Below are 14,882 nucleotides of genomic sequence, written 5' to 3' on the forward strand. Positions count from 1 at the left end.
GCTATGGCACCCCAGGGGTATGCAACTGTCCTTGGACCGGCAAATTAGGAATAGCACAACAATAGGTGAGGAGAGACCCACCAGTTTCAAACTCCCACTTTTTTTCTTTTTCCTCAACTTCTGCTTAGATTCTTTCTTTCCACTCATTCTTCCCTCTCTCTCATTCACTCCATCTCTTTCTGCTTCTCTCTTCCCTCTCTTATGCCATTTTTTGTGTTCTCTCCCCAACCAGGCTGACTGCATTTGTGGTTAAATGCTTTGTCCAAGCCAAGCCATACATTTTCCTGGACAACAGGACCATCCAAGCTGCTCTCACCTGGCTGGAGTTCCACCAGCTTCCCAATGGTTGCTTCAGAAATGTGGGCCAACTTTTCCACACAGCCATGAAGGTAGGAGCCAGAGCACCTTGAAGGACAACTCAAAGCAGTGTTTGCCAAGTGTAGTGGTAACTGTTTAGTTCACTTTCCTTGTTCTGCTTTCTTGCATGGGAGCAAGCCATGGATAGGTGGGACCTTTGCTGAAAAGCTTCAGGTCTTTGTGTATTAACTTTCCCAGCTTTTTGGATGTTTATGCTTTTTCTAGGGAGGCGTGGATGGGGAAGTCCCCTTGGCTGCCTACATCACTGCTGCATACTTGGAGGCAGGAGAGACACCAGAGGTAAATACTGGGATTCTTTGCCATGCTCTTGCCTTAAGATCTGAATCCTGAAGAGCTTAGTGGTGTCACTGAGGCAGGCGACAGAGCATCTTGGAGAGGCTTGTGGACAAAGTAATAGGGTGGAGGAGGAAGAACTTACCACTTCTCAGGAAAAAGCCTCAACTATCCCTTGAGGAGAACATCGCTGGCAGGGGAGAAGGTGACTACTGGGAGCCATTGGAGTTCATGGCTAGATACTATGCCCATTTCCCAGCCTTTGGCTTCTCATTCCTGCTCCCCTGCCTCATCCTCCCATCTCCTTGCTACCCCTACACAGCTGAGAGCTAATGGTGAGTTGTTAGGGAGGAGAGGTGGGTGTAGCTGCTCCCACAGTCAAGTAAATAGACGTAATGACATTTTTAATATGTTTTAGCTTCACAAAAAGTGGAAGTCTGGGAAAAGGAGTGCTGTAGGGCAGTTGGAATTGCACACCTAAGTACTAACAATAAGAGGGAACTCTTACAAGTGCTAAGGATCATAACTAATTACTAGGCTCTGTGGTACTGGCAAGTAAAAAAATATAATGAACTTGATGGAGAAATGCGATTGCTACAGACTTTGAGAAGCGAAGTTCTCTGGAAATAAGAAAAGTAAGTGAAAGAGCAGTGCTTTTCATTGCAACTGAAAGCAATGGGCTTAGGGAAAAAGGGAGACAGATGGAAATTAACCTTCTTTCTGGCAACAGATGTCCTTCAAGTCACGTTTTTTCACCAAAAGGACAATTAAGTGTTGGAACAGGTTGCCTAGAGAGGTTTAGTTGTCACCATCATTGGAGGTTTTCAAGACCTGACTGGATAAACCCCTGAGCAACCTGGTCTGATCTCATAGCTAACCCTGCTTTGAACAGGGGGTTGGATTAGAGACCTTCTGAGGTCCCTCCCAATCTGAATTATTCTATCGTTTGTTAATTCTATGAACTGTCTGAGTTTTGGCTGACTTTTTTGGAGGAGACTTTGCAGGAAACTGAATGACAAATATTTGACACATACTGTGCTCTGCAGCAGAATGAAACAAAAGCACAAGGATCTTCATCCTGGTAGAAAATTAACTAAGAGTTTGTTGTAGGTCTTAAGAATTAGTTTTGTCATTTGGGAAAGGAAGCAAAGAGTTACTGAGAAGAGACAAGACTGTGCTCCAAATCCACGAGTAAAATCCTGGAAGGGAGACAAACAGGACCTCAAAGCAATTTGCATGATGAGCTAGTGGAAGCCACTCTGTCCAGAATGAATCCACAGAGGGTGACTTAGTGCTCTGACAGCGGTGATAGAAAATCTAGGCTACCACAAGGTAGGAGACCTCATGGAATTCCTCATGCTCCAGAGAAGATGGCAACAGTATTGTTAGCTCAGAAGATTGTCTATGGAGTGAGGAACGCTTTGTTGCAGCAGCAGATTTGTTGATGTGAAAGTAACTAGACAGTTATTCAATTGGACATACATGCATAAACTATTGTTTTTAGATAAAATGGTCATGATGATGAAAGACACTGAAAAGTAACAATGAATAGGTAAAAATACAAGTCTCAAAGAGTTATCCTAGCCCCAGGAAGGGATTTGCTGAGTAGGTCTGTGGGTAGATGAAGTGGGAAACACAAAGCTTGCCATAGCACCCAGGAAAAGTGTCCTTCAGTGGGTTATAAATGCTTTTACAAAGAATACACACTCACCGGAGGTCAGAATTCTGAGAGGGAGTTTGAGGATGTCCTGCAAGGGCTAATGCACTCAAGATGTTCAGAACAGATCCTACTTTCCCTTACAAGCATACCTAAAAGGCTCATGAAAGTCGTTAGGGGTTAAAATGCTGGGAAAAGGTTGGAGATATTTTACACTGTCCTGAATGAACCAGTATTAAAGCATGGTTTGCATGACAAAAAATCTAGGCAGAGACAAACAGCTCTCTACCCCCACTCTGTGTTGGAAATTGATCTCTTGGAACAAAATATACTGTTTATGTTGACTGGAGGAACAAATAGCATATTGTAGAGGAGCAGTTTCTTAGCTGGCACATGACTGCTCCCACGGAGGCTAAATGCTTCTATACAGTATGCACTTAGGACTGCTATTGTCAACACCAGGATGAGCACAGTAAGTGTGGAAACGCTTCCAGTAGAGTGGCACTCTCAGTTCTTGTGTCAGTTTCACCAGAAGACACCAGAGCCAGATGGGTTATAATACATGTCAGACTGTTCCTAGACAAGGTATTAAGATGTATGACAACAGTCAGCACTTCACAGGTGGTACATCAAGTGTTTTCACTTGAAGTTTGGTAGTTGTACAAACACTAGTGTTGTTATCTCCATTTTAACTGCCTGGGAGAGTGAGAGATTTAAGAAGGAAAAGGAATAATAAAGGAGCCTCTGAACAAATTCACGAACTTGCTGTAATCCCTACTTAGCTCTATTCAATTACAGAATAGAAAGGTTACTGTGGTGCTTGCAGTTATTACATTTAAGAACAGCAAACAGAAAAGTAGGACTTATTGAAATGATGGAACTTTAGCTTAGTGCTTCTGCTGGGCTTTAGCAAGAGACAGCAACCAAGAAGCAGCAGTTGGATCCTGGGACCTTTTGGTACTCCACGAGTAGATACTATGAGCATTTCTCAGAAGTGGTGACTGCATCCAGCAATACTACTCCATTATCTAGAGAGCACAAAGATGACACAGGCATTACCTTTTCTCTTTCCTAGAAGGGAGAGAGGTGAGGAGCATGTCACGTGTCAGAATAAATCTTAAATGTAGCCCTTGTGTGATCCTTACTGTACTTAACCAAGAGGCCACTGGAAGAGGGGAAACCACAAAGTGCTGTAGATGCACGCATATGGGACAGGCAACCACTGCGAGCCTTTGGCTCGCATTTGGAATAGCATAGCTGAATGCTGGAATACAATGCTGCTGAGACCAGTGGGTTTGCTGCCTCCTGCCAACAGCAGTACTGGTGTTCCAGGGGAAACTGGAAATCCCAGTGACCATGAAAGGCACTGTAGCGGTGAATTGAACACAGTAATCTTGGTCAGCAGGCTGTGTGTAAACATTTGCGATTGTGTGTTCTTGCTCTTGTTGTGTTCGGACTTGGAAAGTAATACACGGTGCTGTTATTCCAGCAGTAAGGGCATTCATTTAATTGAGAGAGCACTGCTGAAACCCATGACCAGCTCGGGAGGGGGTGGGGAGTGGGGGGGGGGGGGGGCAGGTCTGTCAAGCACCTTACACCAAGGGCTGGAGACACTGCTTACTGTTGCTGCACTGATACAAAGAGGAGGGCAGGCTCGAGCACAGAGACACCTGGGTGAATGTGTAGGGTGCTTTCGGTGCCGGCATATGCTAATGCATCCTTCTGCTTGTGTCTCAATGTTTGCCTGCCTCACGTGTGTTTGTCTGTGACCAACACCCGTGTAACTCTTCTCTGTAGAGTACAGTGGTGCGCAAGGCTCTGGGCTGCATCGCTCCTTCCCTTCCCAAAGCTGCCAGCACTTACACCCAGGCCCTGCTGGCCTATACCTTCGCCCTGGCTAAGGACTCTCAACGCACACATGAGCTACTTGATATGCTTGATCGAAAGGCAATCAGAGCAGGTACGTGGGAACTTCAGTGCCAGGTGAACATCAGAGAAGGGACGAGTGACCTTTCTGAGCCCTTGGTTACATGCAACCTGGAAGGACCATAGCCTTACACTCTAGGTCCTACACCAAAGAGAGTTTTTAGACAGCCAGTCTATGAACTCAAGGTATGTGTTGGCAATACTGTGGTGTGGGTGCTGATTTCCTTCAGATCTCTCATCCTTTTCTGGTACCTGAAGTTGAGGTTGGGCTCTGAGACAAATGGGCTTTCTTATGCAGGACTGCAAAGCGCCAGAGAGGGAAGCGAGCTGGCAAGCTGCCCCGCTTCTTGTTAGTCCCTGACCCCCAGGACTGCCTAGTGAGTAGCTAGGTAGTTAGTGGACCTGGTAAACAGGACAATGGAGAAGTTGGACATCTGGGAGGTAATGTCTATGCAGATTATTGGCATATTAGTTTTTTTATTGGCATATTAGTTTTTTTATATCACCTTGGTGTGTAATATGGAGTGTTGGGTATTTCAAAATACATGGGATTGCAGTTCACCCAGTGACATGATGACCCAGCCAAGAGGTATTTACTTGATGGTCTTTGCAGACACAAGCCACTGTGCCTCCTAGGCCTCAGGATTTCTTTCCTGACATCCCTCAACATCGTTGACTCCCTTCCTTTCCCAGGTGGGCAGATCCACTGGAGTCAGACATTGTCCAAGCCCAGACCCAGCACCAGCCCTTGGTCACAGCCATTGTCTGTGGATGTAGAGTTGACAGCCTACGTCCTCCTGGCCCTGCTCTCCAAGCCAAATGTCACAGGGTCTGATCTCAACACAGCCTCTGGCATCGTGGCCTGGCTCACCAGGCAGCAGAATGCCTATGGAGGGTTTGCCTCAACACAGGTAACTCGTGGCCGGGGAAGGGGATGTTGCTTGAGAAAGAACCTCTGCACAATATATGCACAATATATGCAAGTGCAAACGCGTTGAGGAGAGGAGCCCTTGTATATGGAGGCCCTCAGGACAGTGAGTTCAAGTGTCTTTGGGTCTCAGAGCTGCAAATGTAATTGTTTCTTCCTTTTCAGGACACAGTAGTTGCCTTGCAGGCCTTGGCTAAGTATGCAGCGCTGACATACAGCACGAAAGGGGTTGCAGAAGTGAGGGTGAGGTCCCAGAGAGGCTTTGGGAGGAAGTTCCAAGTCTCCTACCAGAACCGGCTGTTGGTGCAGGAGGCGGCACTGACAGAAATCCCGGGCAAGTTCTCGGTGCAGGCCCATGGCAGCTGTTGTGTCTTTACCCGGGTAGGTTCCCACACACCCTGCTGTGACAACCCTCTGCTTATCATCTTATCAAACCCAAAACTCTCCATTGCAGCTCTGTGCAAGGAAATGTGCATTAACTGTGATTTAATCCCAGCCTGTTGCCAATGCAATAAACCTGTGTGCTGGAGGAGACTCAGAGACAGAACATGTCCAAATGTGAGGACAGTGATGCTTCCATAGCTCTCACAGTACTGGAGGATGGAAATGTTGTGTAGTGGTCCCACTGCTGTGTGCCTGACTTGCACAGTCTCAAGGGGAAGAGTGAAGAGAAGGAGCCCCAGCTGGAAGGATCATGGAAGGTTTCCAGTCTGAGTGACCTTTATTTTGGGTACCGAGATGAGTGTGCTCCCTACGTATCATTTATCCAATCACTGCCTGGGGTCCATATCTTGAGGATTAGAGTAGTCAGTGAAAAAAAGGTACGACAGATGATATTGAACTAATTATCCATGTTTTATTCTGTCTTTTTGTCTCTCCCTGCAGATGGTGCTGAGGTACAACACACCCTCCCCACAGGTTTCCACATCCTTTGCCTTGAGAGTGAAAACCAAGCCAGTCAATTGCACCGAGGATGATACACACTCTGTTACTGTCTATGTCAACGTCAGGTGACTCTGAAGACATTGCCCCACTTGGGAAGGAAAGCCAGGCATGGCTGGAGAGCTAAGGGGTGCTTCTTGGCTGCAATGGAGGCACCAGGCAATTTCAGCAGAAGGTCCAGATGGAAGATGGAGAAAGAAAGATACAAGTGTCTCTGGGGACGGGGAAATGTTTCTGAGGGCATTGGTTCTTGCTAGGGAGAGGAGTGCAAGTAGTCACCTCAGATTGGGGATGCTCAGAGCAGTGCAGCCATCATCTGCCCCCTGTAAGAGGGAGCAGTGACTGCCTTGGCCCTGGTCCTGGCTGGGCTGCCTGGCTCAGGGTCCTGCACACAGGGTATGGTGGTGGAGGGAAGGGGAAGCTGGGAGAGACTCTCTTTTTGATCTTCTCCCCCAGGTACACTGGGAAGAGATCCACTGCCAACATGGTGATTGTGGAGGTGTCCCTACTGTCTGGATTCGTCCTGGCTCCAGGATCCGGGATGTCTGTAAGAAGCCTGGGATCAGGATGGTGATGTGGTGTCAGTGGGACCATCCATGCCCAAGGAGAGGGGGAGGTTGCATAGGAAGGTGTTGCCTGTCTCTCTCTTGAGCAATCTCACCATCCCTTCCCCTCTGCCACACAACAAACATGAACACACACTGTCAGTTCTCTGTTTGTGCCTTGAGGGTGGTGATCCTTCTGGCCCAGTTCGCTTAGCATACCCTTGACAGCTAAGCAGCCTAGGTTCCTGTCCTTGGGTTTTGCAGGAGCTGAGTGGCCCTGCAGGGAGATCAGCCTGAAGGGGTAAGAGCCCAAAATAAGTTTGGAAGTGAGTGAATGAGAACCTGCCCACTCAAGCTTAGATAAACCTTGCTGGGATGTCTCACACTTGCTTTTCAAAAGACCCAACTAAATTGCTTCCTCTGCTCTCCTGTCCTAGCTGCAGCATTGGCACTCTGTGAGAAGAACTGAGAAAACACAAGGAGGTGTTGCCATCTACTTGGACAAGGTATGTGTGTGCTACTAGAGAAGCTGCAGGAGTGGAGGGCAGTGGCAGAGTTGTGTGGAGAATCCAGGACTGGGCTAGCAGAGCAGGATATTCAAGATTCATTTTGAAGTCGTGCCTTTGACTCCACAGAGTTGTTACTGCCTATCAGTAGGATCAAATTTAGGTGAGGAATAAAAAGAACTGTGAGGCATAAGTGAACTGTTATTTGCTCTTCTTCCCCAGCTGAGCCATAAGTCTGAGACATATGTCCTGCATCTGGAGCGGGAGATTGGGGTGACCAACCTGAAGCCAGGCCACGTCAGGGTCTATGACTACTACCATCCAGGTCAGTGTGGAACCATGGGGTGCCAGGGCTGTCTGGGTGTTTGCACTTGGCTCTGTGCAAGAATAACTTAGATCTTTCCTGTCCTGTTGCAGAGGAGCAGGCCCTGGCTGATTATAATGTCTTCTGCATCTGAGGTAGGTGTGAGTCCCTTCCTCAGCCCCCTTACAGACCTAGCAGCCTTGTGATGTTTCCTCTGCAACCCAGCCACCTCTCTCTGTCCCATAGGAGCCCTGGGTATCTCTGATTCAGCATGCTCCCTTCATCTAGGACTATATCTGGAACTCCCTAGGCCTCCAGGCACTTTAGTCTCTGCCCTGTTTTCTGGACTTTGTAATGTAGTCTTTGCTGGATTGCCCTGTAGGCAGGACATGAAGTGATTAACATGTCCATGCTGTGAAGGACTAGTCGTGTGCATTTTCTGGGACTCTCTGCAGGGCTGTCTGGGCTGGTACAGTGCATGGGTCTGCCTGCCAGCTGAGTGACAGTGCTCATAGATGGCTTGCGCTGTTGCAGAAGAACTTTCAAGCAGAATTCATGGTACTAGTTTCAGCTTACTCTGCTCGGGTATGGAGAGTCCCTTTTTCTGCGGAAGGCCTGAGGTAAAACAAGGGCACTAGATCAAACCAGAGAAACACTTTCCTTTAGAGTCCTTAGTGAGAGCCTGGGCTCCCTAGCTGTTAGCATCCCAGAGTTAATAATTTGGGTCATATTATTTGCGCTCTGAGTTACTCCCTCTTCCTGCTCTCATTTCTCCAAGAACTTGGTCTGCTCCCTTACTGTCCACTGTTTCAGCCCACAGGGATCCCACTAGTTCGAGATGCCCTAGGATAGCAGGGCTGCTGCATTATTGCTTCTGCTGTGATGGGGCATCTGTCACCTGGAAGGTCACATCTCGGTGGGCTGGGGCAAATCTCAAGTTGGATTTCAGGACTAAACCCAGCCCAAGCCATTCTGCTCATCCTGACAGCCATTTCCTGGTGAATTCTTTGGGGTGTCTGATTAATTCTGATTGTTTTAATCCAGGGAATTTCTTGCTTGTAAAAAGATTGAAAATAAAATATAAATCACAAATCTGCGTACTGTGGTGTGTGTTTGGACTCTGTGATAGAGGATTACCTTGGAGGAGAGAGCAGAAGCAAACTCTTACAGAGAGAGTGTATCTGAACCGTGTACCTGGAATTCATTTCTTCCAGCACCGGATTCCCCTCCAGCAGCATCATGCATCCATCAGTATGGGGTGAGGACTCCTAGCCCTGGATGGAGACTGATCCCACTGAGCATCAACTACTGCACACAGATGTAACTGAGCAATAAGGTCTTGGCTGATTCTGCACTTCACACAGCAGGGTAGATTTACATCCATGTATCTCACAGATTAGCTTCTGTCTTCCTAGCATAGTGTCCTGGTTTTGGGAGGGGACTAATTTTAGTTTCTGCACCTGCTGTGAAGCTGGATCTTGCACAGGACAATTCAAACATGAGTTGTCAGGCAGGGATGGTGCCCCAGGGTTGAACCCTCCCCCCTAATGAGCTACTGGAGCATGAAACAGGGTCTTTGTCACATGACAAGCAGATGCAAGGGCAATTCAACAACCAAAGCATATGTGAAAATTCAACATCTATACCTGCTTTTTAAAATCAAACCTCATGATTTAAGGAACGCCAGCTCGTGATCTGGCATCTTCAAGCTTGGCAGTGCTATGTCCCTGTATAGACAGGTAGGTCTCCACAGACCATTGCCAGAACTGGCTGTGAAAGTGTGATGGCTAAGTGCAAAGTCAGGCTTAGGAGTAGAAGCTCGGGGGGGGGGCTTGAGGGTCTGGATTTGGCTACAGCCCTGAAATTTCTCCAGACCAGACCCTGCAGCAAGGCTGCGATTTGTGGTGGTTTAAAGGGACGGATTTGGAAAGTGTGTTTAAATTTCAACTTTGAAGTTCCAGAGCAACCCTGAAGTCTCAGCAAGTCCCCTCTGTGAGGCAAAGACACAAGCATTGCAAGATCTTTGGGTTAAGAACAAACGCCATCCATAACACACCGAGGAGATCTGCCGGCAAGGCAGGCTGCTGAAAGCCTGCTCCGTGCTTCATGTGCAGGTTAGCAGGACCAGAACGAATGCATGAATTCAGCACAGCAGGTAGGCGTTACCAGTTCCCTGTGCAGTGCCAGAATCGGCTGCACTGAGGTTGGCTTCATTCCAGGTGTCACTTTCTCTCTCATTCTGCACCTTTGTTTAAACAGGTGCTTTTTCCTTCTCTTTATTCAATTTCCTCAGCAGTCCATGAGCAATGCATAGCCCAACTCTGCAGAACACGATTTTTGCCAGAATACTACTTTCTCTGAAACTTTTTAAAAACAACTTTGCAGATACTGCAGCTTTCTTTGCAAATGTCTCCTCTCCCCCTTGCCTTTACCTCTGGCAATGTCTATCCTTGCTGATATCAAAAAGCAGAACTGGAGCTAGTCAGGCCTGCACCTGGTATCGGTACTTAGAGAGCACCATTGACTAGAGCTTGGGCTCTTGCAGAGAGGGAGGGACCCCACTTACCACTGCCAATGCCACCGTGTTCTTATCATCTGTTTTGCAGTGCTTAGCAAAGCACAGGCAACAGGTCTGATAAAAGTCCCTGCAACAGAGGTTTATTGGGAAAGCAACTGCTGTGGTGGTCATACACACACATGTATTCTACCTACTCCTTACTGACCCCAGGAAGGGCAGCTCATGCATGAGCCCATTATGGCAGGAGGAGTTCACACACAAAAACCCCCCACTCATATGCATATGTGTACACACACTCTGTGTAAAAATTGCACGGTGACATTTTTTACTCAATATCCATTGCAATTTCTGTGCCCACTTTCTTAACATTTCTTCTGGGTTCTTAAAAATGTTCTTTCTCGGACTTAAACTGTAGTACCTGTGGTGTCTGGCTACTAGAGAGTGTTGGAGGGAGGTGGCTGTCTTCCAGGAGAATTTAAAGACAAGGAAAAAACCACTTTTGTACAAAACACATTGATTTCTCTGTGGCCTAAACTTCCCCCTCTCTGCTTAGAGCAGGAGGTGTCAAACATCACACTCATTTGTTTATCCTTCACAAAATTGAGGGGTTGTGGTGATTCAACCTGGAGCCTTGGTGGTGTGCGTGCTTCTATCTAGCTTGTGACCAGCTCCACTGCTTGAGCACCGACGACTGCTTGCTTCCAGGGACACAAATCCAGCCTCAACTCCTTGTGTGTCTCTTGCCTGTCTCTGGGCCAAGTGATCAATGGGTCTGTGGGCTGGGGAAGCATCTCAGCACAAGGCAGCAGCCAGGTACTGTGTGCCCTGCCACAAGTTCCAGTTGGTGCAGAGCCCTGCTAAGAGGTGCTTGCTTCCTGAGCACCTCCTGGCCACCAGCAGCTGGTCACCATGCCGGTAATGGGAGATGGAGATGGGGCTGAGTCAAATGAATCATGCACACCAAGCCTGCGACTTTGTTTTTGCTGCTTCAACATTTATTTCATTCTGCTTCATTGTCTGGGAGTTGGATTGGGTTGATTGCTCAGGATGTAGGTTTCCAATCAGTGCTAAGTCCAGACCTTCAGAGGTGTTTATGTATCCACTCTCACAAAACGGCTGCTGGAGTCAGTTGGAGCCAGGACTCTCAATACCTTTGCCATTGTGAGCCCCTGTGCTGTTATGAGGGATCTGGCTGTCCCCTGGAACTGCTCTGGATCTACCGTGAACAAACAAATGTCAGCTGGGATTGTTCAGCAGGCACTGCCTGTACTTTTTGAGACCCATGGAAAGAAACGAAGGGCAGCCTGGTGTCGGAGAGTGATTCATTTTCTTGCTCTGGTTCCTGTTCACTTGTTTATCCAGGTGCACTTACACTTTTTCTCAGCCGTTGGCACCAGCAGCTCTGAGCTGAACAAAGCCCAGGATTGGGGAGAAAAAGGAGAGACAGGATTTGTATCTGCCTACTATAGGGGTGGGGTGGGTAGGGGCATGGGTGAAAAAAAAGCCCCAAACCCTAGTTTCCTTGTTATGCATCAGTCTTTCCTAAAGAAAAGGAAAACATTACTAGGCCCTACTTATTTAAGAGCTCAGTTTGGTACTGGAGGATAAATTAGTGGTGCGTTTTGATATGAAATGGTCATCACACTAAAATAGAATAACTTCCTTATTTTAAGAATAAGTAGTTTCAAGAACCAGATTTTCTTTTCAATTATGGTAAGATACTCAAGGAAAAGTTCAGTATAATCTATAGACTAACAGGTATAAAATTAGCATGTGGAAAGAAGCTCCCAAACTAGATAGCATGTGTTCCCATCACCTAGGGCTAGAGCGACAGCCTCTTGGTAGCTAGAGAAAACAGTGTAGGACTCAAGCCATGCAGTTTTTGACCTGCCTGACTGATGTTCAACCCTCATTTCCACCGGTGAGTGTGTGTGTAAAAGTCAGCCCTGAACTGGACCACAGAGGACTGTGTGATATAGCTGGAGTGAACTGCAGCTGTTAGATTTCCTTTTCAAACCGAAATACCTGTAGGGCAGAAATAAGGTGAGGACTCCAGCTCTGCCTGCTCTCTGTGCTCTCCTCCTGGGTAAGGCAACACTCTGTGAAGGAGCAGAAAGCACTATGCATACATACTTATTTTGTACGAAGCCTGGTCTCCAGTTCAAGCCTGAGACCTGCCTTGGGAGCTACAGACTCAGAAAGTTTGGGGACAGCATGACCACAAGAGTTCACCATGAGCTCCAGCCGAGTGCACGTGCCAAGGAATCGTGGGACAATCCAGCTGGAGGCAAAACAATGGGACTGGGGCTGCAACTGGCACAGGCAGCAGGGTCAGCACAGTGAACAGGAAACAGGCTGTTGCTTAGCAAAATAAAAAGCAAATTTGTCTGAATGATGCTGGTCCATCCACAGGGGAGCAGGAGAGCACAGAGGCTGGAGTCCAAAAAGACTTGGATTGGCTGGGGAACATCCTGAATGGCACAACCCTGTGCCTGCAGCACTATAAACACAGGAATGAGGCAGAAGGAAGGAAACTTTGGGGCTTCTTGTCTGCTTCCTGGGAGAAACGGCAACAACAGCAGGTGGCCTGGAGACCTTGGAAGGAGAGAAGCTGCACCCTACCTTCTCTCCTGACCGGCCCTCCAGAGGAATCCACCTCTCTGGGGGTCTCCCATGAAGATGTGGACTCCCTTCCTCCTGAGCTACCTGCTCTACACCCTTGGGATAGTGGCACAACCGTAAGTGCCATTTAAAAATCTGGTGATTGATGGTTGTGATGCTGAGGGAGGGGCCAGGATATCAGGGAGAGAGCGTGGGACACTGCGAGTCATCTCCTGGAAGGGATAGACATGGGATGGCATGCAGCATGCCACAAGCTTTGTTAGGAACATAGGATCCTCCTGAAGGTGGGAACCTCTCTCATGGATATCGCTGCAGTACAAGAACTAGGTGAGGACTGGTGGTGGGAACAAGAAGAGTGACTGCAGTCTGAGGCAGGCTGAAGGGAAAGGTGTAGGATAAAGTGACGGGCAAATGAAAAGGGCTGCAGGGCTTGGGGTGATGAAGCAGGAACCAGTCTGCTGCCAAGGTAGTTGAGCAGCCGTCTCAAAGCAAAAAGGGCGAATCCTTTTCCGTTGAGAGACTGGACTGTTGCATTTTCCATGTGTACTGAGAACATCTAAGAATGGTTCCCTTTGCAGAAGCAAAGATGGTCTCTACTGTATATGTTTTTCTGCACTACTGTAGCATCCTCCAAAACCATGTACACACCAGTGTGACCTGAGGTCACCTGAAAGCATTTCTCTTGTGTTTATCTGAAATTAACTATATACCTTCCATCATTCCTGTGAGAGGGTCACACTCTCATTGTTTATCTGTCCCTCTCACTCCAGCAGAGCAGCACCTCCTGCCCTCAGAGAGGTGGTAAACCCTCCTGCTTCCTCACACCATAGAGTATTACTGCCAAGAGTGGGTGAGACTACTCCCAGAACGTGATGTCTTGTTTCCCCACTGCAGGAAGTACCTGATCATCGTTCCAGCTGCACTGCCCTACCCCTCTTCCCAGAGGGTGTGCTTGGACCTCCGTGGGGTGGAAAAGCCTATTCGTGTGGCCTTAACTCTTGTGCATCCATCTGGCAACCTCAGCCTCTACCGCAAGGTCGTCCGGAACAACTGGATCTTCGAGTGCTCCAGATTTCAGGTCAGGTTCGTTCTTGGCAGGGACCTCTAGCTGGCAGCTCCCAGCATGCTCTTTTGGCTCATGACTTCTCTCACCAGAGAAACAGAGAATGAGGATGCCCAGAGGAGAGAGGGCATGGAAAGGAGTGCATGCAAAGTCAGGGAGAGTGTTTAGTGGGAGCCTGATGTCTTTGCTCCCTGCCTTTGTCTGGGTGCATGATACTGTTCCTGCTGGGTATGTCACAGTCCCCCCTGGTGGCACACCGAGGGAAGGCTGCCTGGCCAGGCACCAAAGAACTGAGGAGGATGGAGGCACTTAGAAGCACCCAAATGGCAGCTGTGCAGCTCATTCTCTTCTCAGAAGGAACCACTATCACAGGGTGTCGTTTGTGAGTCATGATGCAGGAAGAACCAGATCTTTCATCTCAGACACCCTCCTGTCATGTTTGCTTCCCTCCAAGCTTCTCTTTAAGGGCTGGAAAATGTGCTGGAGGACTAGGAAAGGCACGGGACAGTGTGCACACAAGCTCAGCACAAGTCTTTCTGATCTGCCAAACTCATGAACCTTATTTTCTTGGTTTGTACTGATGAATAAGAGTGGGTTTCAGCCTCCGTGACCCGCACACTCTAGGAAACAGATTTCGCATCAACATAGACCTTTTCTTCCCTCGAGTTAGGTCTTCTCCATCGCGCTCCATGCAGGCTCTAACAGTGGCCCTGTGAAGGGGCAGACACAATTTCTGTGCCAGAACAGGCTCCCTTTTCCTCTTGTACAAGATCTGTCCCAAGTGCAAAGGCGTTGTCCAGTGTGCTTCCATAGACACAGCCCTCAGCCGCTGAGGGGACACCCAGTGCTGGCCTTCAGAGTAAGATGGAGAAGAGGCTGGCCTCATAGTGCAGCAGGAGCAAGGAGAAGAGCGCTGCTCTGATGACATCTTGTCCTCTCCTACTGCCTGCTAAGCTGGTGGCTCCTCTTTTGTGTCCTAGGTCCCTCAACCTGCAGGCAGCCAGGAGGTGGGCACGGTCTACCTGCACATCTCCAATGGCCACTACTTCAGTGCAAATGAAGAGAAGCAAGTCCTGATCCGCAGGGCTAGCACAGGCACCTTCATCCAGATGGATAAACCCATCTATAACCCAGGACAGACAGGTGAGCACTGTATGGAGCACCTCGACAGTTCCCCTGCCTTGACCTGCCTGGACTTTGTTCCCAATTTCCCATGTGTG

At 48.3% G+C, this 14,882-nt stretch overlaps 2 protein-coding genes across 2 annotated transcripts in view; both read left to right on the forward strand.

Annotated features, from left to right (window-relative positions):
• LOC127016080 (alpha-2-macroglobulin-like protein 1) overlaps positions 1-8,402 on the forward strand; it is a 46,659-nt gene extending 38,257 nt beyond the window's left edge. The window contains exons 36-46 of the mRNA XM_050896442.1: positions 233-389; positions 583-657; positions 4,106-4,268; positions 4,928-5,145; positions 5,328-5,543; positions 6,048-6,172; positions 6,561-6,651; positions 7,087-7,155; positions 7,378-7,480; positions 7,573-7,614; positions 8,273-8,402. Of these exons, the coding sequence (XP_050752399.1) occupies positions 233-389; positions 583-657; positions 4,106-4,268; positions 4,928-5,145; positions 5,328-5,543; positions 6,048-6,172; positions 6,561-6,651; positions 7,087-7,155; positions 7,378-7,480; positions 7,573-7,613 (1,258 nt within the window). The 3' untranslated portion in view covers position 7,614; positions 8,273-8,402. The remainder of the gene's footprint in view (positions 1-232; positions 390-582; positions 658-4,105; positions 4,269-4,927; positions 5,146-5,327; positions 5,544-6,047; positions 6,173-6,560; positions 6,652-7,086; positions 7,156-7,377; positions 7,481-7,572; positions 7,615-8,272) is intronic.
• Positions 8,403-12,656: 4,254 nt separating this feature from the next.
• The window catches only part of LOC127016101 (alpha-2-macroglobulin-like protein 1), a 29,011-nt gene continuing 26,785 nt past the window's right edge, over positions 12,657-14,882 (forward strand). Inside the window, exons 1-3 of the mRNA XM_050896430.1 lie at positions 12,657-12,715; positions 13,494-13,677; positions 14,643-14,805. Coding sequence (XP_050752387.1) covers positions 12,657-12,715; positions 13,494-13,677; positions 14,643-14,805 — 406 coding nt within the window. The remainder of the gene's footprint in view (positions 12,716-13,493; positions 13,678-14,642; positions 14,806-14,882) is intronic.

Source organism: Gymnogyps californianus, chromosome 1, assembly GCF_018139145.2.
Source record: "Gymnogyps californianus isolate 813 chromosome 1, ASM1813914v2, whole genome shotgun sequence".
Classification (NCBI taxonomy): domain Eukaryota; kingdom Metazoa; phylum Chordata; class Aves; order Accipitriformes; family Cathartidae; genus Gymnogyps; species Gymnogyps californianus.